This window comes from Alexandromys fortis, unplaced genomic scaffold (assembly GCF_014885135.2).
Source record: "Alexandromys fortis isolate MF-2015 unplaced genomic scaffold, M_Fortis_MF-2015_v1.1 scaffold_156, whole genome shotgun sequence".
Lineage (NCBI taxonomy): Eukaryota > Metazoa > Chordata > Mammalia > Rodentia > Cricetidae > Alexandromys > Alexandromys fortis.
Genome location: NW_026068028.1, coordinates 844,484 through 866,644, shown reverse-complemented (window position 1 = coordinate 866,644; position 22,161 = coordinate 844,484). Strand labels below are relative to the sequence as shown.

The window sequence follows — 22,161 nt, the reverse complement described above, 5'->3', positions numbered from 1 at the left end:
TTAGTATGAATTGGGTCTTGACTTTTGGGCATTTGGGGTGTGGGGGTGAATAATGATCAGCAGTTTAAGGCCAGTCTAGAGTAGTGAGTTTCAGAGATCCACCTGCCTCGTTCTCTGGAGTCCTGGAATTAAAGATGTGTGCCACCACACTAGACTGAAAGTAACTGAGTTTTAAGTTTAAAATTTTTAAAAATGATATTTACTTATTATGTGCTTGTATGCATGAATAAGTCAGAGGATCCCATTCTCTCTTCCTCCCATGTCAGTCCTGGAGATGGTTGTCAGCTTGGTAGTAAGCACCTGCTGAACCAACTTTCTGGCCCCGTTTTACGTTTAGATTTTATAATTATTTGCAGCTCACTAGTGTATTTGTCTGGTCAAATGAACCTAACCCTTGCCATCTTACCTGTCTGGGGTGATGGGAGAATGAACATTTTTTACAATTTGGAAAATGTAGTAACTAGTTTGTATTTACCATTAGAAGTCTCTCTAGCTTTTGAAAACTTTACAGCTTTGGGTGTAATTTGTCCTTGATGATAAATTTTTGTAAAAAAGTGATACTGCCAGGTTAAGGGGAAGCTAAAAGTTCTCTTTGAGTTAAGGAATAGAACAAAGTATTGAGTTGTATTTATTTAGCAGAAAGTAAACCATAAGAGCCTGTGACAGAGTACTGCATAAATAACAATCTCGAAGCTATACTGAAGAGGTTTTTGTGTGGAAAACATTTTTTTTCTTTTCACCCTCCCTCTTCTAATAGAAGTGCAAGGATTATAGTATTGTGCCGCTGCATTGTTGTTGTTTTTTTTTAATATGGGTTCTGGGCATTGAATATGGGCTATCAGGTTTGTGTGGCAGGAACTTTTATCCATTGATCTCTTTTGCTGGGCCATAAGCCTCTTTTAATGAGTCATTTTTGTTCTATTTTTTGTTTTAGAGACAAGGTCTCAATATGTCATCCCAGTTGTATTGGAGCTTTTTTTTATGTACATCAGGCTAGCCTCAAACTAACAGAAATCTGCCTGCCTCTTCCTCTTATGTGCTGGAATAAAACAGTGAACCACCACATCTAGTGCACCACCGCATCTTAGCCTTTTCTGTTTTCTCTCTTCAGTAGTAGTTTTATTTTATTTTATTTTGATTTTCCAAGAAAGGGTTTCTCAGTGTATTGCCCTGGTTGTCCTGGAACTCTTTGTAGACCAGGCTGGCCTCAATCTCAGAGATCTGCTTGCTTCTGCCTCCCAAGTGCTGGGATTAAAAGTGACATGGTGTCTCTCTGACTTTGCCTTCTTTTCTCCTCTATCTTGGAATTCCCACCTTGTTCTATTCTGCTCTAATGGTAATAAAACATTCACAGCATACAGAGGGGAATCCCACATCAGCTGACTCTTGAACCAAATTGTAAATTGGTGGTATGTCCATTTTCCATTACTGACAGAATATCTGAAAGAATCAACTAAAGGAGGAACTGATTTTTGTGGTTTGGTTTTTTGGTTTTTGTGGCTCACAGTTCTAGAAGTTTCGAACTCATGTTTAACTGGCTCTGTTTGTCTGGGCCTGTTTTACCAGCAGAACATAATGACAGTAAGGACATGGTGAAACAGCTCACTTCGTGGCTGCAAAACACAGATAAGAGGAAAGAGGAGGACCAGGGCAGGGACAACGTATACCTCAGGGACCCAGTTCTTCAGTGAGGTTTTATCACCTCCCAGAATAGCCTATCATATTATGAAGACATCAGTGGATTACTCTGTGGATAAGATCAGAGCCCTCATAAACCAGTCCTTTCCCAACCACCTCTGAGTATTGCTTTGTTTGGGATGAAGCCTTTAACATAGCCTTTGGGTTACATTCCAGATCCAAATTATAAATACACGTGGTTGAGAACTAGCCAGTATGTCCATGGGTTCAGAGTCTAAACTTACAGTGGTTCTCAACTTTACTAATGCTGCAAGCTTTTAATACAGTTAGTTCCTCATGTTGTAGTGACCCCTAACCATAAAAGTGTTTTCGTTGCTACTTCTTAACTGTAATTTTGTTACTGTTGTGAATTGTAATGTAAATATCTGTGTTTTCTCATGGTCTTAGGTGACCCCTGTGAAAGGGTTGTTTGACCTCCACCCCCAAGGTGTTACAACCCACAAGTTGAGAGCTGCTGCTTTAGACTCTGTCTATACTTTTCACTACTGTGTAGCATTGAACTAGTTATTTAATATTTTTGTTCTTTGTTAATAAAATATGGATTAACAACATTCATTTCCATCAGAGGATTATTGTAAAGATTTAAGATGAAGTATTTTGAATAGTCCCCATTGTGTTTGCTGTTTTAGTCAGTACAGCCATTTATTTGCTGTCAGTCACCTCTCCCATGTTTGCTATTTTCATTTCTTTTCTGTTGAGTCTCTTATTACTTGTAGTCATTCGTTATTCAGTAACAGTTTTTAGCTAGTTTGACTTTTCTGTAGTTAATGTTCAGTATGACAGCCTATGTTTAATAAGCTCTTTAAATGAACTACTAAGACAGTTGTGTGGAAAGATAGAGTAGATGTTTTGAGCATTCACCTTCTCAGAGTTCAATGACTGCTTACAATATTCAAGCACCCAGGCACCCGCTAGACCCTGGTAGTGTGTATGTGGTTTTTTAAAAATGATTGATTAATTTTTATATTGGTGTTTTGCCTGTCTGCATGTATGTTTGAGGGTACTGGATCACCTGGAACTGGAACTATAGACAGTTGTGAACTGCCATGTTGATGCTGGGAATTGAACCCAGGTCCTCTGGAAGAGCAGTCAATGCTCTTAACCACTGAGCTATCATCTCTCCAGCATCAACCCTGGTAGTGTTTAGCAGAATGTTCTGAGTTGGGAACAAGAAAAAAAGTACAGTTTTGATATCAAATATGTGACTCCAAAGTCTGGTTTAAAATAGGTCTCTGTGTGTGTCTGAATGTTAGATTTTAATAAAAGAATGGAAAAATCCTTTATCTTCTATAGCAAATGGTAATCCTTAATAATCTTCTATTTTACATGTCAAAGTATTTTTTAGTTTAAAATACTTCCTTTTTTTTCACAGGACTCCCTGATCCATTTGCTAAGGTGGTAGTTGATGGTTCTGGGCAGTGCCATTCTACAGATACTGTGAAGAACACACTTGATCCAAAGTGGAATCAGCATTATGACCTGTAGGTGGATATGATTAGTTGAAATGAAACAGAGTCAATGTAATATAATCTTTGAAAAGAACCATGAAAATGTTTTTAGTTTGTATATAATATAGTTCAATCATTTTCTTTTCCTTTTTCAAAATAGTACTAAGGATTGAGCCTTGGGTCTCAAACATGGTAGGCAGTCATTCTAACCCTGATCTGTACCCCCACCTCATTTTACCCCCTTTTTTACTTGTATGTATTTTATCTCCTTGAGCTTGGAATCTTCCTATTTCACCCTTCTAAATAGCTAGGATTGCAGGCCTGCCAACACCACAGGTTCAACCTTACGATTTTACGTTTATAAAAGAGGAGCAAAACCCAGTGGAAAAGTGCTTTGGATTATTGAAGTGTGCGTGTGCGCACACACACACACACACACACACACACACACACACACACACACGCATGCACACACTCATAACCTAGCACGAATAATAAAAACCAAGGGACAGAAATTGGGGTTCAGCCCGAAAAGCAAAGCAACCAAGCCACTAGAGAAGTCTTATCTCTACTAAGGCTGGATGACCGTAAACTAAAGCAGACTAAGCTTCTCTCTCTTCCCATTTTATATTTTCTCTAGTGCTGGGGTTAAAGGTATGTGACTCCCCAGGACTGGGATTGAATGTGTGAGCCACCACCACCTGGATTTGTTTCTGCATTGATTTTGTATAGCCCAGGGTGGCCTTGAACTCACAGAGATCATTTGACTCCCAAATTCTGGGTTTAATTCTGTCACCATTGCCTGACATCTAGTGGCTTTAACTTTGCCTCTGGTATTCAGGCTAGATTTATTTATCAAAATACAAAAAATAGACTACTACACACACAGTAAGAAGAAAGTAAACATGTTACAGCTGTACTTCAACTAGGTTCAGTTTACCTTTTTCTGAAGACTAGTGATGTTGAGATCTTTTCACATTTTGATGGGACTGACTGTATAGCTACTGTTAACTGGCTACCTAGGGAGGTCTGTCTTATATGTTTCAAATACAATGGAAGAGATCAGAGTAATACTTGGTATCATTTTTATCAAATCTTTTCATTAGATTGGGTAGGCCTATAAAGTATAACAGTTATATTTGAGCCAACGTCTTGGCTGTGTGTGTGTGTGTATTTATGTGTATATATATGTGTGTGTGTATATATATATATATATATAATTTCCTCCTATAGAGAAATTCTTTGTTAGAACCTCTTGAATTTTGTTTATAAATCTTATACTTGTTGGGGAAGTTGAGGTTCTAATAGAACAAAGTAGAGATTTCTGTTTAACTTTAAAGCTGAGTGTAGTGGTGTGTACCTGTAGGACTATCTATCTGTTCAGGAGAATTGCAAGTACTCAGCCCCTTGGACAACAGAGCAAGATCCTGTCTTAAAAACAATGGCAATAACACAAAAAGTGTTTAATTTACCGGTTTAAAAAATTTGTTTTTCTTCTAACTATGTGTTAAATTACATGAGTTTTCCTTAAAATGAAGGCAAAGACACCTTAAATGCAATTTCTGGTTAGTTTCTGACCCTCAAAGATTTTGACAGAACACTTTGACCTGTAATACCTAAGTACCTTCTAGTTATTTTAAATAATTCACAGTTATTTTCAGAAGACCAAAACTTAAGAAATTATTAGTTTAGAATTTCAAATTTTTTTTGTATCATGGTATGCATAAAGAATAAGCAGATACATAGTACTAAATAGAGTTTCTTAGGCCAGTAATGGACTACCCTAGGCCTCAGGAGTCAATGTTAGAATAGTTACAAACCAGTTAGGAAACACTAGTAATTTTTTAAGTGTTTGTTTTGGGGGTGTTATTTGTTGCAATGTGATATAACATGCAGTAGTTACATACCAGTATACATCTGGTAGATGTATTTGAAAATTGATGCATGTATACTAAATGATAGTTTAGAACATCTCATTTGTAAACAATAAAAAATTAGATTAATTTTAGAGCCAGGTTTGATGGCCCACCACTCGGGAGGCAAGAAGATTAAAGATTATACTGGTTTAATCAAACAATAACAAAACAAAGGCCTGGGCATGTAACTTAGTTGGTAGAATACTTGCCAAGCATGCATGAAGCTCTGGGTTTGAGTCCCAGCACTACATAAATTTGGTTATGGTGTGGTTTGCCTGTAATCCCACCTGGCAAGCAAGATCAGTAGTTCAAGGTCATCACAGTGAGTTCAAGGCCAGACTGAGCTGCTGTTTCCCCCCCCCTCCCAACCTCCCCCAAACAACAACAACAACCAAAAAAAAAAAAACCATGGTAACAACAAAAGCAAAGGACTTACATGATAAAAGTTTCCTAGGTTGAGGTTGTCTGCAGCAGGGTGGTGGTTTACACCTGTAATCCCAGCACTTGGGAGGCAGTGACAGGTGGGTCTCTTGAGTTTGAGGCCTGCCTGGTCTACAAGAGCTAGAGGAACTGTCTTGAAATCATGTCTCGAAAAACCAAAACCAAACCAAACAAAACAAAACAAAAAAGTTAGCATTTTTTTTAATACAACTGGATCCAGGACTCAAGTGAATCTTCCATATTCCTTGTTTTAGTTTTATTAAATGATAGTGTAAGATCAAGGTTGCTGGACCAAAAATTTGACCTCTTAGAATCACTGAAAGAAAAGTTAGGTTCTACTCACATGATTATGTTATTAACCATGTTTTTGCATGACTTGATGCCATGTTAATAATTGGCCATGATAGAGCTTTTGCATATTTGCAGGCATATGCACAAACAAGTACAGTAACGCTTTTCCCTGCTCTGCTTGTCTGCAGGCAGTGAAGTGAAACCCACAAGAGTCCTGCTCGCTCAAGGCCTGCATATAGGAAAGAAGCAGGGGAAAAGCGTTACAAACAGCTTTTGTTCTGCAGCATTTAAAAATATAACAGGTAGGTCAGAGTTTTGGTCTATCAGCCTTGACAGTGCCTTTTGAAGGTGAATTAAGTATCTGAGGTAAAAACTAAAACCTGTCCAAAATGGGACTGCGATAAAAGTTCTTTTAGGATTTTTAGTCTTATAATCATTATAAAATGCCTTAGTGCTATGGAGTAGTAGTTGTTCTTTTTTTTTTTTTTTTTTTTTTTTCTCTTTGGCTGTGCTGGGGACTCAAACCCTGGGTCTTGCACTTGCTAGGTGACTATTCTCTCTACATCTCAGTGACTTTTCCAAACTCTAAAATAGCCTTTTTTTTTTTATTGTTGCCCAACCTAAGATTGGAAAAAAGGGATTATATTAAAAATTAAAAATTATTTTTGAATATTTTTAAAATTTTAAGGTGGATTGATTGAATTTAAGACAATTTGCTTTTTTAGCTGTACTCTGAAATATACTTATGACTTCAAGATATTAAAAAGTTAAATTTTGTACTACTTATAACTACCACCAAGTCATTCAGGTAGCTGTTTTTTTCTTTCAGGTATATTGGAAAGTCTGATTCAGTTACAATCAGTGTATGGAACCATAAGAAGATCCATAAGAAGCAAGGTGCTGGATTTCTTGGTTGTGTCCGTCTTCTTTCCAACGCCATCAACCGCCTCAAAGACACTGGTTGTGAGTGATTGTTTTAAATGAGAAAATATGTATGAGAACTTTTATGTAGTAGGTGTCCAAAAACTGAAGTTTCCATATGTATTTGAATCACTGATAAAAATATCTGGTCTATATTTATTTAACGAACACAAAAACTGAAAACATTTTGGACTGGCAAAATGGTTTGGTGGGTACCAACCACTAAGGCAATAGCGCTCTCTCCATCTCCTCCGTCCTCCCTCCTCTCTCCTCCCTCCCTCTCTTTTCTCTTTCTCTTCCCTAACAACACTTTAAATACTTAAATGTAATATTTTTTTTTTCAAAAATGAAACATTGTAAAGATGTGATCCTGGAGATGAATCAGAGATAATACTTAGCTTCCAGTGAATTTGGGGCTTCTCTCGACCAGAGGAAGGTAGCTCTTAACCTTAAACAGAAAACCCTCTCCTTGCATAAATGGAGTTAAATGCAAAAACCCATGACAGTACAGGATACTAAGAACAAAGGATGACTGAGTCCTGACTTCTAGACAAAATTTGCACCATTCCTTTAAAGCTTGGAAACTTTGAGGAAGAGGGCTAGAATAAATGTGTGAGGCACAGAGTGGGGAGAGGGAGCTCCAAAATGCCATGTGCTAAGCACAGCCTGCCACAGTGGCCATGAACCCACAGCAACTGTGTATACTGACACTGGGAGCACAGAGGTCCAGCCCTCCTAACATTTAGCTGTGGAGACTCTTGGGACCTACAACTCAGTGCTGATCTCTTTGGCAATTAACTTGGAGTTACCAGATGGCCTTAGTTAATCTAACAAAGCAAAACAAAACCATAGAGTTGGCAAATAGGCAAAAGAGATTTGTAGAAATGAGAGATGGAGGGGTGGAAGAGGTGGATAGTATCATGTACGTGTATGAAATTGTGAAAGAACAAGTTTTACTAGTAAAAAAGAGAAGTGATTGATATCCAGTAGGTTAGAAAGAAAGGAATCAATATACATGCATTTATTATTTTTTTAGCACCTAATTTTGGTGGATATTTGAAATGGAAGTGAGAGTTTTTATAGGCAATTGGAATCAGGTGGCAATTAAAGAACAATTATTAGTAGCAAAATGATAGAGTAAATAAAACTGCTGTGGTAAAAGTTTTAAAAAAGACATTTTGAGAATAAAATAGTTCTATTAACTACTTGACTAATAGTCTGTTTTTCACCATCCTGCGTATTAGAAAACAAAGACATTAGAAATGATTTCTATAGTGGATTGATAAATTGACTTACAATGTCTATTTCATATAACCCAGTGACAAAGAGTCTTTTGTAGGGGTTGTAGAAATTGAGGACATGGCCACTCTAATGTATGGTTGAGGGGGAAATTTTATTGTAGATATGAAGAAAATAGCCAGAGGCATCTGGAAAAGTCCAGAACGGGGAAGGGGGGGAGTAGTAGACTAAACATATCCAGCAGATTAGACCATGAGAGGAGAAGAGGAGGTAGCAGGCAAGAGTGGAGGACCTCTAAGAGAGAAAGAGAGCATCAGGAGGGCCTATGGCTGGAATGACAGACTAATATAGGAATGAGAAGCTGCGGGGAGGGAGTCCCATGAGCTGGAGAAGTGTAGGGTAGTGGGTGGGGTGCAAAGGGCTAGGAAGAGTCTGTAACTGGTATTTGTTGTGTGGAGAGAGCCCAGAGGCCAGCATGTACCTTAGTATGCTAGTAGGTACCACAGTTAGCCATTTGTTTGGTTCATTTTGGCCCTGCCAAGGGTGTCTTTCCATTGGGACATAGTTGGAAAGATCCTTTTCAGCAGATGTTTTGATTGTATGTTTCTATAAATTTTCTTATATAATGTAAAAAAAATCAGTTATTATCTAGGATTCCTGAGCTAATAAGGAGACTCACATGAATTTTATCTAAGGAAATTAGTTAACAAAACCACTATAAGTTTAGCTTTGAATGCTAGATCTATTAAGAGATGATTTTTTAAAATGTTAATATGATGTTATAATGGTATGTATAAATATTGGCCTGTTACAGAAGGGGGTGTTGAAATAGGAACGGCAGGGCTGTGTCCCGGCCACCCGCATGGCTAGATTATGCCCCGAAATAATTACACGGAAACTGAATTCTATTAAACACTGCCTGGCCCGGCTAGTTCCAGCTTCTTATTGGCTAGCTCTTACATATTGTTCTAACCCATTTCTAATATTCTGTGTAGCCCATGAGCTGGCTTACCAGAGAGGATCTTAACCTGCATCTGTCTGGAGTGGGAGCATCATGGCGACTCCTCCTCTAACCTTCTTTCTCCCAGAATTCTCTTCTGTATACTCCGCCTACCTAATTTTCTATCCAATAAAATGGGCCAAGGCAGTTTCTTTATTAGTAAGAAATCATTCCCACATCATTTCCCCTTTTTCCGTTTAAACAAAAAAGAAAGGCTTTAACTTTAGCATAGTAAAATTACATATAACAAAACAGTTATCAAGTAAGAATTACAGTTACAATATTTATATCTATTTTATCTCTTATCATAACTAAGGAAAACTATAACTATTTATTCTTCAACTCCATCAAAGACTCCAGAAGGATATAATATTATCTAAGTAAACAAGAAATAAGAAAACTCTAGAAATGACAGAGACATCTCGCTGCCTGGACAGTCACCCAAAGTTCCTCTGTACCGTTGGGGCATCCATCTTCGGCCTACAGGCCCATGGTATCCAGATACATTTCCATGAAGCAGGAAATTTTAAAGACAGTTCAGTCACTTTCTGCTGTGTTCTGTAGAATGTCTTGTAGACTCTTTCATGAATCAGGAACCCCGAAAGACCATCTCACCTTTAGGCAAGTTCAGCAGTCCTCTCTCTGAGGGTTCTCTGTGTCCAGTTTATGCAACAGTCCAGGCAAGAGCAGTTTCTTGCCCAAATGACTATCCAACTCCATAAGGATCCTCTTCGATGCCCATCTTCCTCTTGAAGTAGCTGGTGCTGCCAGGAGCAGACGTGTCTCCTTGTCATGAAAAGTCCTAAGTTATTAAAATATTTTAAATGCCATATTCTGCAGTCTTTGAAAGATATGAAGAATGCCTATCTAATTGAAATATATCTCTATATATCTAGAAAATCTAACTAACATGACTACAAGCTTAACTATTAGCAATGATTATCCATTAACAACCTATATTTCCTAATTATACATTACATTTTAAGTGAACTACATAATCACAATACCTTAATCAAGTTCAAAAATACATATACATATAACAAAATTGACCTTAAAATCCATACCAATGCAAATTATTCATATCTATATCATATCCCCCTTTAAATGTAAAAGAACATTTATAAACAATATTTGGGAACATGGGCGTAGTTTTTTCTCTCCAAACTGCTTCCTGCTGAATGGGGGCACTGTTAATCAGATCATTTAGGGTGTAACCTGTGTGTCAGGTTCATCTCGGTTGGCAGTTGAGTGAAGTAATTTTTTGAGGGTGTTCACAGCAACCTTTCAGGAGGGCGTGGTCTATCATACCATACCGGGATAGATGCAATCCATAGGGTCACATCCTCTGTGGAAACAAAAGAAGACCCTCTCCAAAGCATCATATCCTTAGATCCAAATTTTGAAGTCAAGATACCTTTAGAACATATGTGCAGGTTCAGCTTAGCAGCCCATATAATAAAATGTCTCTTTGTACTTAGCTCCTTCACAGTCAAAAATTTTAAAGAAAACACAATGTACATAATCCAGACTCTCTGTGAATTTTTCATTTTTACGTGGCTTATTTTTCTTTATTTCTCTTAATCTATAACTATCTGTACTTCTGTACTCTGTCTCTTTAAAGACTTTACCCTTTTTCTTTTTAAGACATTAACTTTATTCTTTATATTCTCTTTTTTTCCCCAAGCCTACGTACATTCATCCAACGGTGTCTGAATCTGTTTTACTGTGAATCTGTAATTTTTTTTTTATTATCCAGGAGCATTTCTTAAAATGTTAAGCATTTCTTAAAAACTTAAGTTGCACCATGTATAGGTAATACGGTACTGCCTGTGTCCTGCCCAGTCTAAACCTTAACTGCACGGTTTTAAGGTAATTACGGTAGTTCCTGCCTGAGATCAGCACAGTTCAGCAAGGAGCAGCCGCTCCTGCCTCAGAGTCATTTGGTGCTTTTGAGCTGAGCACAGTTACAGGCAAACAGCAGTTTACATTGGAGCCGCAATCAGCAATTTAATTTTGAGACTGAGTGTGCAGCACAGAAACTCTTTTTATCCAAGTTACAGCCAAATCTGACACGCAGAGCACTGCGCAGTCTGAAAACGCGTCTCTGTATGGCAGCAGGAATCCGCCATGCTCTTCCGCCTGCCTAAGCCTGATTCCGCCATCTGCCCAGGTGTAGGCAGGGAACGCTGAGCCATCGGCAGGTCTCAGAGCAATCTCCTCCGATCCCAAGTGGGAACAGAAACATCCAGTCCCATAAAAGCCTTGAAATGCTTTAAAGCCAGAGTTCACGCTGGCAGCATAGCACCAGGAAGCCGCGCTTTAAAATGACGCAGCTTTTTTTCTCTGCTGCTGTTGCTGAATCAGGAATCTCTCTACAGCATGTCACCAACAAAACAGCAAAAATCTGTGTTAAACTCTGTTTCCCTTATTTTTAAGCCTTCTCAGGTTTTTAAGTGGATTTAGCCCCACGTTGGGCGCCCTCTGTTGAAATAGGAGCGGCAGGGCTGCGTCCCCGGCACCCGGCCGCCCGCATGGCTAGGTTATGCCCCGAAATAATTACACGGAAACTGTATTCTATTAAACACTGCCTGGCCCGGCTAGTTCCAGCTTCTTATTGGCTAGCTCTTACATATTGTTCTAACCCATTTCTAATATTCTGTGTAGCCCACGAGCTGGCTTACCAGGGAGGATCTTAACCTGCGTCTGTCTGGAGCGGGAGAATCATGGCGACTCCTTTACTAAGCTTCTTTCTCCCAGAATTCTCTTCTGTTTTCTCCACCCACCTAAGGGTGGGCCTATCAAGGGGCCTAGGCATTTTCTTTATTAATAAGAAATCACTCCCACATCAAGGGGGAGATGACTGAGGTGCAGGTTCTGAGTCAGAAGAACTCAAGCTATTAAGTGGCTGAGAAAAATCTTAGCTTCTGGGTTAGCAGAGTAATGAGCAATAGGGCAGAAATGCTCGTTTGACAAAGTTCTATACGTGGATGCAAACTGTTACACTGTTGAGTTAAGCAGGAAGATTTAACATTTATGAACCAGGCTAGCTTGCTGTGGGGACATTGTACCTTATAACTTTGAGGGCAGGCCAGTATTGTATTTACTTTACAGATGAAGGCAACTGAAAGAGCTGTCTCCAAAATGATTACCTCAAGCCTAGAGCTTAATGTTTTTTTCTCCTTGGCTTCTTACTGATACTTATTTTGTGTACCCTTTGGGGTAGTTATATTAAAAAAAAGCAGCTCCGGGCTGACGAGGGAGGGGGTTTTGATTGGGGGAGGGGGAGGGAAATGGGAGGCGGTGGCAGGGAGGAGCCAGAAATCTTAAATAAATAAATTAATTAAAAAAGAATCTTCTCCCAATTAAAAAAAAAGGAATATATACATATTAGAGTACTAACTACTTAGCGGTAAAAAACAGGTATTGTTATTCAGCACTTAGCCAGGTATTGAGAATTTTATATAATTTATTTAATCCTTGAAAACTGATTAGGTAGCTTCTGTTACATATGAGAGTGCCAGGGCTTGGGATCTGGAAGCTTTGGAGAGAGCTGCTAGTTACCAATGTAGTGTACCAGTGCTTCATGGTGTTTGGAATCTGAAGTTGATAAAACTTGCTGTGATGTGTAAATTACCTACATACGCAGTTAGAGAATTTTAAACATTCGTTTTATAGTTAAAACGATTATTTAAAAAGTATAGGTCAGGTTTTCAATGGTTTGTGAAAATTAAATATATCACTTATAGATTATAGATATTATAATTTCTGATACCAGCTAATTTTTTATTTGAATAGATCAGAGGTTGGATCTATGCAAACTGGGGCCAAATGACAATGATACAGTTCGAGGACAGATTGTAGGTAAGTGTGGGATTTAAAATTCTGAATTTTAGCTTTATTTGAATTGCCATACGTCTAAATAATTTCTTTTTTTTTTCTTTTCAAGATAAGGTATCATGTAGCCCAGGCTGTCCTCAAACTTGCTGTCTAGCCAAAGCTGACCTTAAACTTTTGACCCTCCTGCCTTTGTCTCCTTGAGTACAGCTTTTGTGAGGTGCGTGACTCAAATCCAGGGCCTTAGGTATGGTAGGCAAGTTCTACCAATTGTGTCTCATCCCCAGTCCTCTAAATACCTCTGAATATTTTGTATTGGCATGAAATAAATATGAATCATATAAGATGCTACAATGGCCCAGAATCAGCCTAACTTAATTTAAAATATATACATAAAACGGGTAGGGAGATAGCTCAGGGGGTAAGAGGACTTGCTGTGCAAGCATGAGGACCAGAGTCCAGATCTCAGTACCCATGTAACAAACTACCATAGTACCCACAGTCGTTAAGTCCTAAAGAAATCACACAGAGGTCTACATTAACTATAAACTGATTGGCCCATTAGCTCAGGCTTCTTATTAACTCTAATAACATATTAACCCATTATTTTTATCTATGTTAGCCACATGGCTTGGTACCTTTTTCAGCAGGGTAGTCACATCTTCCTTCTTCTGTTGTTGGGACAGGACCAGGGAGGAATGGGCTTCCTCCTTCCCAGAATTCTCCTGTTCTCATTGACCTGCCTCTGCTTCCTGTCTGTTTGTCCCACCTATACTCCTGCCTGGCTACAGGCCAATCAGCATTTATTTAAAACATAATTGACAGAATATAGCCAATTGTCCTGCACCACTTCCCCCTCTTTTTTTAAAAAAAAAAGAAAAGAAAAAAAATCCAAGAACATCCATAGTCCATTTTTTGGGAATGTGGGCATAGTTTTCCAGGCTACTTCCTGCTGGTTGGGGGCGCTGATAATCTTATGGGGACCTAAAGAAAATTTAGAATTATAGTCAAGTCTTGACTGGAGTATCCTGTGAGGCTTGATCATCTCAGGCAGCAACTTAAATCTGTTCTGGATGTAGAACTTAGATGTCTGGGCCATCTGTTCCAACTGGAGATTTCTCAGGTGGTCTTTCTTGATTAAACCTGATCTTTCTTAAATCAGAATGAATCCACAGCCTCTCATTTCCTATGGAAACGAAAGCAAAATCTCTTCTCCAAAGTAACATAACTTTTGACTTCAATTTTGAAGTCAAGGTATTTTCAAAATACCTATCTTGGTTTTGAATTCAGCAGCATTTATAAACAAATATCTTTTGGCAGCTGTTGCTCCTTCCTCAGCATTCAAACAATTCAAAGAGAATATAATAACATACAGTATCCAGACTCTATTTTTCATCTTTACATAGCTTTATTTTAACCTCTATTTCTTTTATTTTTACTTTTAATGTTTGGCTTTTTGAGACAGGTATCTTTGGCTGTCCTGGAACTCACTCTGTAAACCAGGCTGTCCTTGAACTCACAAAGATCTACCCGCTTCTGCTTCCTAAGTGCTAGGATTAAAGGTGTATGTCACCACCCCCAGCTTTTGAAAACATTTTTTTTTCTTTTTCTTTTTTCTTTTTTCTTTTTTTTTTTTCTTTTTTTTTGGGTTTTTGAGACAGGATTTCTCTGTGTAACAGTCCTGGCTGTCCTGAAACTCACTTTGTAGACCAGGCTGGGCTTGAATTCATTGAGATCTGCTTGCCTCTGCCTCCCAAATGCTGGGATTAATGGTGCATGCCACCACCACCTGGTTTTTGAAAACATTGATTTTTAATATCACTTCTAAAATGAAAAATCTATGGGAAAAGAAATGGCAAATTTTAGTAGAAACCAAGGAATTCTAAACGCTTTGCTTTGGTTTTTGCAGTGCTGTGTATTGAACCCAGAGCTTCATGCATGCTAAGCTAGAACACTATAACTGAGCTACTTCTTCAGCTCAATCTTTCTAAACTATTAAAATAATCACGTTTTATGTTATTTTTATTTTCTGAGACAAGGACTCCTCAATATGTACAGGCTGACCTTAAATTTACTATGTGCCCAAACTAACATCACTATTGCAACAATTCTTCTGCCTAATACTCTGAGCATTGGGATTGCAGACAAATACTACCACACTGGGCTTCAAAATGGATATTGAGCTTGACAGTGCTGTCATGGACTTAATAATATTATTTGTTTTTTTAATAGTAAGCCTTCAGTCCAGAGATCGAATAGGCACTGGAGGACAAGTTGTGGATTGCAGTCGTTTGTTTGATAATGACTTACCAGATGGGTAAGTGAGCGTCATTATAGTCTTTAGAGAAATGCTGGTGTCCATGCTGTGCTAGGAATGTCTATGGTTCGTTCCAGAATATAGATTTTTTTTCTTCTGCTTGGAAAATTAGAAGGATTTGACATAAATTGTATTAAATACCATTTAAAAAGGAGTTTTGAAAAGGAAACAAAGGAAAGTTCTTGCCAAATATTTCTCTCCTATAAATTTCTTTATTTAAAGGAAAAGATTTTTCTTAATTTTCTGAAACAGAGCATATAAGTACTGCATTTAAATATTGCTTTATTTTTAGAGGTAAGGAAAAGAGAATTGAGTAATAGTAATTATAACATTGCTAGCCTTTCTCATTTTGACATTTTATATACAAGTTCTAGTGTTTGCACATTTTGTTTCAATTGTTTAAAATCCTAAAATTGTGGTAGGCATAATGACCCATTCCAGTTCATCTTAGCAACTGGGAGTTTGAGGTAGGAGGAAGGTCATGAGTTTAAGGCCAGCTTGGAGTACATAGTGAGTTCTAAAGTAGCGTGAGTTTTAAAGAGCCTGTCTCAAAAAACACCAAGTTAGGGACTGGAGAGATGTCTCACTAGTTAGTTAAAAGAGCTTTTCCCTCCTACTGAGGACTCTAGGTTCAATTCCCAGTACACATGTTGGGTGGCTCACAACTACCTCTAATTCTGGTTCTAGAGGATCCAACATCTTGCCTCCTTGGGTACACACATGAACATAACACAGATATATATGCACATACATGAAAATAATCTTAAAAATAAATTCCTTGGTGCTGCAGAGATAGACCCGTGGTTAAAGAACACATGCTGTTCTTGGGAAGAACATGAATTCAGTTCTCAACACCCAAGTCAGGCAGTTACAAACCCACTGGTAACTTCAACTCAGGTAATCTGTTGCCCTCTTCTGGTCTTCTTGGGCACTGCATGCATGTGCACATAGAGGCAGACACATTACACATAAGTAAAAATAAATCTTAAAATCAGTTTAAAAATTAAATATGTTGGGGGGGTGGGCTGGAGAGGTGGGTCAGTGCTTAAGAGTACTGACTTCTCTTCTAGAGGACCTGGGGTTCAATTCATAGCACCCACATGGCAGCTCACAACTGTCTGAAACTCCAGGATCCAACCTCCTCACACTTAATGTCTATACAGGAAAAACAACAATAAAATGCAAAAAAAGTCAAAAAGTTAGTGTAAGAGCCGGGCGGTGGTGGCGCATGCCTTTAATCCCAGCACTCGGGAGGCAGAGGCAGGCGGATCTCTGTGAGTTCGAGACCAGCCTGGTCTACAGAGCTAGTGCCAGGACAGGCTCCAAAAGCATAGAGAAACCCTGTCTCGAAAAACCAAAAAAAAAAAAAAAAAAAAAAATTAGTGTAAGAGCTAGTGAGATGACTTTAGAAGGCAAAGGTGCTTGCCACCAAGCTTGACAATGTGAGCTCACCCCAGAACCCACATAATAGAAGGAGCAAGTTCCCCTCTGACCTGCATACCTGTGTTGTGGCAGTGCTCTCCCACACATATTCATGTAGCTATGCACACATAATAAGTAAATGTACAGTTTTTGTTTTGTTGAGACTGGATTTTTCTTTGTGTAGCGCTGTCTGTCCTGGAACTTTCTCTATAGACCAGACTGGCCTTGAGCTCACAAAGATCCGCTTGTCTCCCAAGTGCTGGGATTAATGGTGTGTACCACCACAGCCCAACAAATGTACACATTTTTAATTGGTAGAATTAATTTTATAGATTGTTTTAGCTTTTAAAAATGCTTTAAATTATGTGTAGATGTGTATATCTGCACAAGTGCATGTGTTCATGTGCCCGTTGGCATTGGACTTACACAGACAGTTGTGAGCCACCTGATGTGGGTGCTGGGAACTGAACTTGGGCCCTCTAGAAGAGCCTCAAGTGCTCTTAACCACTGAGCCATCTCTTCAGTTCCTTGTTTTGGTTTTTTGATAAGTTTGTTCATTTTTGAAAATGAGGAAGTTCGTGGTGTTTTTCATAGGGAAGTTGAGGATGAAGTAATCAGTATTGAGAGACTATACCAATGGGAGAGCTAACCAACCACAGGAGGAATATAACCATATTTTTATAGTCATTTGGATGTTTTATTAGATGAAATGTCATAAAGAATTTAGGGATGAATAGTATTCTTTGTATATAAAAGTTGATTTGGAGGATTGGCCCAGCAGTTAAGAGCACTGACTGCTCTTCTATAGGACCCAGGTTCAATTTCAGTACCCACATGTTAACTTACAGCCATCTGTAACTGCAGTTACAGGTAATAAGATACCCTCTTCTGGCTGGACAATGGTGATTTATCCCTTTAATTCCAGCATTCAGGAGGTAGGGGCAGGCAGATCTATGTGAATTTGAGGCTAACCTGCTCTATAGAGCAAATTTCAGAACAGGCTCTAAAGTTACAGAGAAACTGTCTTGAAAAAATTAAAAAAAGAAGAAGAAAAAGATACCCTCTTCTGGCCTCTGAGGGCACTAGACATGTATGCGGTACACAGATATACCTACAGACAAAACATACATCACATGCATATAAAATAAAGATAAAATTTAATAAATGTGTTTCAGTAGGGTTATAAATACTTTCAAGAGCTTTTATATGCTTCCCTACTAAAATTTAGCTTTTTAAAAATTATGGGAACTTAGAAATTTTTAGACTGCTTGTGTTCTAATCTTTCACCATTTGCTTAATTGCTGTAAAATCAGGTAAGTTTTATGGCTAATGTGTTAGTTCAGGCATTTACCACAAAATTCTTGGGAAATTATTGCAGTTTAAGTGTTATTAAAGTTTTTAAATGTTCTCAGTCTGGCTGATAGAAAAATGTAACCTCAGCAAAATATATCAGAAGCTCAGAGTTCTATATAAACACTGTTGTACAGTTCTAATGTAAGTTGAAAACAGTATTAGCCTCATTATGAACTGATGTTCTAGATGCCATATTTTTATTGCAGTTGGGAAGAAAGGCGGACTGCCTCTGGAAGAATCCAGTATCTAAACCACATAACAAGAACTACGCAGTGGGAACGCCCGACAAGGTAAAAATCATATACGTTGTTTCCTATGGCCTATGCTTGCCCTTTCTGGATTTTTCTGTTATATGTCACCTTTATTTGATTTTCCCATTACTTTATACTAGTATAAACCATTAGGTCTTAGAGCAGGTACTATTATTACTTTTTAAATATATATTTGTCAATTCTATTTTATATAATTAAAGTGGTTATATTTTAATTATAATTACTTCCTTTAGTTTTTTGAGACAGGATCTCTCCATATAGCCCTGGCTGTTCTGAACTCACTCTGCAGACAAGGCTGGCCTCAAAGTCAGATGTCAACATGCCTCTGCTTCCTGAGTTGGTGGGATTAAAGGCTTATGCTACCATGCCTGGCTACTATTATGGGTCAACAAAGACTTTTCACAGGTTCATCCTCTTACTTGTATGTCCATGACCTTCAGTGGTGCTCAGTAAATACTACTAACTGAAACAAATGACAGTAATTTTGCTTCTGTCATTTTATAGTTCTCATTTGAGTATTACTGAATGGCTGTTATAAAATATTTATTCAAGGTTGTCATTGAGGGATGCTGTTATATCATGGCTAAATAAAGTATATGATCAAGAAAACCCATATGGAAGTTGTATACCTGAGAGTCAGTGAGGAGGTGATGACCTTGCAAAGGAAAAGCCTGAACGAGAATTTGACAGATGGTAGATAGACAGAGCCCCCATCCGTGTAGCAGTTCCTATGTAAAGCTCTCAGGATGCAAGATTGTTCTTGGAAACTGAAAAGGAGTGCCGTTAAAGATGCTAAAAATGCAGGACAGGCTCCAAAGCCACAGAGAAACCCTGTCTCGGAAAAAAAAAAAAAAGATGCTAAAAATGAATAAGGTGATTGGTTTGCATCCTTTGTACTACCTTTTACAAGTAAGAATGAAGTTGAGCCGGGCGGTGGTGGTGCACGCCTCTCATCCCAACACTCGAGGGGCAGAGGCAGGTGGATGAGGCCAACCTACTCTACAAGCTCCAGGACAGGATCCAAAGCTACAGAGAAACTTGTCTTGAAAAACCAAAAGGGGAAAAAAAGAATGAAGTTGAATTGCCATCTCTGCTAGTGTATTGGTTCCCCCAGTGATTTCTGAGCAGGCCTAGCACTCAGAACAAATCATTAAATGGTTTTCATTAGCTGTATCTACTTTTGATTATTGATGGTTGTTTAAATCAAGTTGAGTTTGTTATTCTTTTTTCTTTTTGTTTGCTGCTATTGTTTTGAAACAGACTCTTGCTCTGTAGCTCAGGCTGGTCTAGAACTCAGTATATGGTCCAGCCTACCCATGAACTCAAAATCCTTCTGCCTCATCCTCCCAAGGACTGAGATTATATGTGCATGCCACCACACCTTCTTAGAATATTTTTTATTATGTTATGATTGTCATCAAAGCCTTGCTATTTAAAATTTTTACCATATTTTTTTTATTTTTTGAGATTATAATAATGACATCATTTCCCATTTCCCTTTCTTCTCTCCAAACTCACCCATGTACTACTCCTGACTCTTTTTTTTTCAAATTTATGGCCTTTAAAAATGTTGTTACGTATATAGATATATACTCCTAAATAGAAAAATATAACCTGCTTACTCTATGTAATTAATGTTAGTTGTTTGTATGTGTTCAGGACTGACCATTTGGTATTGGATATCCAATTGCTGTGTTCTTCCCTAAGGAAGACTGGTGTGGGAAGTCCTTTTGTGTATGTGTTGCTTTTATTGAATAATGAATAAAGCTGTTTCAGCCAGTGGCTTAGCAGAATAGAACTAGGTGGTAAAACTAAACTGAATGCTGGGAGAAAGAAGGCAGAGTTCATGAAAAGCCATGTAGCTGCCACAGGAGACAGACAACTCTGCTGGAGCCCTCTGAAACTTTGTTGGTAGTCCATGACCTCATGGTGATGCACAGATTAATGGAGATGAGTTAGGTTAGGATATAAGAACTAGCTAAAAATATGCTTAAGCTATTGGCCAAACAGTATTGCAAATAATATAGTTTCTGTTGTAATTATTTTGGGTCTGAGCAGTCTCTGGCAACATTTCTCCTGCACTCAGCGTTCTTTAGTTGCCTGAAGCTTTTTGTTTAGGCTAAGACCTCGTGAGCTGTCTTGTCTTGCCATTTAAAAAAAAATATACTCAATTCAAAATTATATTTCTGTTTTGGTTTTTCGAGACAGGGTTTCTCTGTGTAACAGCTCTGGCTGCTCTAGACTCACTCTGTAGACCAGGTTGTCCTCGAACTCATGGAGGATTTGCCTGTCTCTGCCTCCCGAGTGCTGGGACCAAAGGTGAAGTAAAGTATTAACTGTGTTTTGAATGAGAAAGAGCCATACCTAGGAAGAGATACTGTTTCCAAGGACTGAAAAGGTCAGATGACTCAGGCAAACTCGAGGAGAGGAGAAACACCTGCTTGCCAAAAGCCATGTGGGAGACAGAATGGTAGAAATCTGGTCTAGAGGCCAGCCTGTATGCAAGTACTTAGTGACTCAGGAACACATCTCTAAGTATGCATAGAGTTTTAAACATCTTAATTGAAACAGCCCTTGAGTTTCTTTGGTCAATAGGACTTTAGGCTTGTTCTTACTAAGGTTCTTACAATCATTGCTTGCTCTAGTCATCTCATTTCTTGTCTTATTTACTATATTATTACTATAGTATATGTGACATCTAGAGATTCTGTTTTTGATGTCTAAATTAACCTTTTTACCCCTTGTCACTTTTCAACAGACCAGCGTCGGAATATTCTAGTCCTGGCAGACCTCTTAGCTGCTTTGTAGATGAGAATACTCCAATTACTGGAACAAATGGTGCAACGTGTGGACAGTCTTCAGACCCCAGACTAGCAGAGAGAAGAGTCAGGTCCCAGCGACATAGAAATTACATGAGCAGGACACACTTACACACGCCTCCAGATCTACCAGAAGGCTATGGTATGATAACAGCAAAGGGGACATTTCAACTTGCTTTAAGAAAGGCAGAAAACTAACTTTTCTATTTTGTTTTTTCAAGAGGGGGTTTCTGTGAGTAGCCCTGGCTGTCCTGAAACTCACTTTGTAGAGCAGGCTGGCCTTGAATTCAGATCCCACCTGCCACTGCCTCCCAAGTGCTGGGATTGAAGGTGTGTGCCACCAATGCCCTGCCAGAGAATTAACTTTAAAAGTTGTTATTTTTGCTAGGTGTAGTGGCACATGCCATTGTAGTGGCGCATGCCTTTAGGCGGATCTCTGTGAGTTTAAAGCCAGCTTGGTCTACAAAGTGAGTTCCAGGTAAGCCAAAGCTACACAAAGAAACCCTGTCTTAAGAAACAAAAACACACACACACACAAAAAGTGTTATTGGTGTCTGTTTTGAGGTAGGATCTTCTACAGCTGAGGCTGGCCTCAAACTCACAGTGTACCCAGACTGCCCTTGAATACCTGATGCTCCTTGTACCCACCCAACACTCATTGGGATTGTAGATGTGTATTATCTCACTCTGCTTTAGAATTAACTCTTGAAAGTCAATAAGGCCTGGGGATTTAGCTTGATGGTAGAGTACTTGCTAGCATGCTTAAGGCCCTGGAAAGGCCCAGTGTTCATCTTGAATGTCTGTGTGGAGTGGTCACAGAAGACACATACTACACTGGACATAGAGACAAAAAGAGAGTTACTAATCAGGGCTTAGGGATTCTGTGTGAAAAGAAAAGTAAATATAAAGCCTACCAATTAAAAAAAAGTCTGTAATGGTTAGAAGACTAAGTTTGTCCTTAGCTAGTTATTTAAGAACCATAGCTTTTATGCTCATTCATAATAAAATGTGATGAATACTAATGACACAGTTACTTTTAAGAAGCCTATGGAATAAAATGAGACAACTTTGCAAGTAGACACTATAAATTTATGGCAGTACTATTGTGCAGGCTCAACTTAAACCCTTAGTGTGATTTTTTTGGAGGACAGATACTAACTTCCTTTCCTTCTTAACACTGTATATGTTGG

At 38.5% G+C, this 22,161-nt stretch overlaps 1 protein-coding gene across 1 annotated transcript in view; it reads left to right on the top strand.

Annotated features, from left to right (window-relative positions):
• Nucleotides 1-22,161, top strand: part of Smurf2 (SMAD specific E3 ubiquitin protein ligase 2) — a 95,411-nt gene that overhangs the window by 44,700 nt on the left and 28,550 nt on the right. Inside the window, exons 3-8 of the mRNA XM_050164257.1 lie at nt 3,071-3,179; nt 6,624-6,757; nt 12,750-12,815; nt 15,021-15,105; nt 18,087-18,170; nt 20,911-21,113. Of these exons, the coding sequence (XP_050020214.1) occupies nt 3,071-3,179; nt 6,624-6,757; nt 12,750-12,815; nt 15,021-15,105; nt 18,087-18,170; nt 20,911-21,113 (681 nt within the window). The remainder of the gene's footprint in view (nt 1-3,070; nt 3,180-6,623; nt 6,758-12,749; nt 12,816-15,020; nt 15,106-18,086; nt 18,171-20,910; nt 21,114-22,161) is intronic.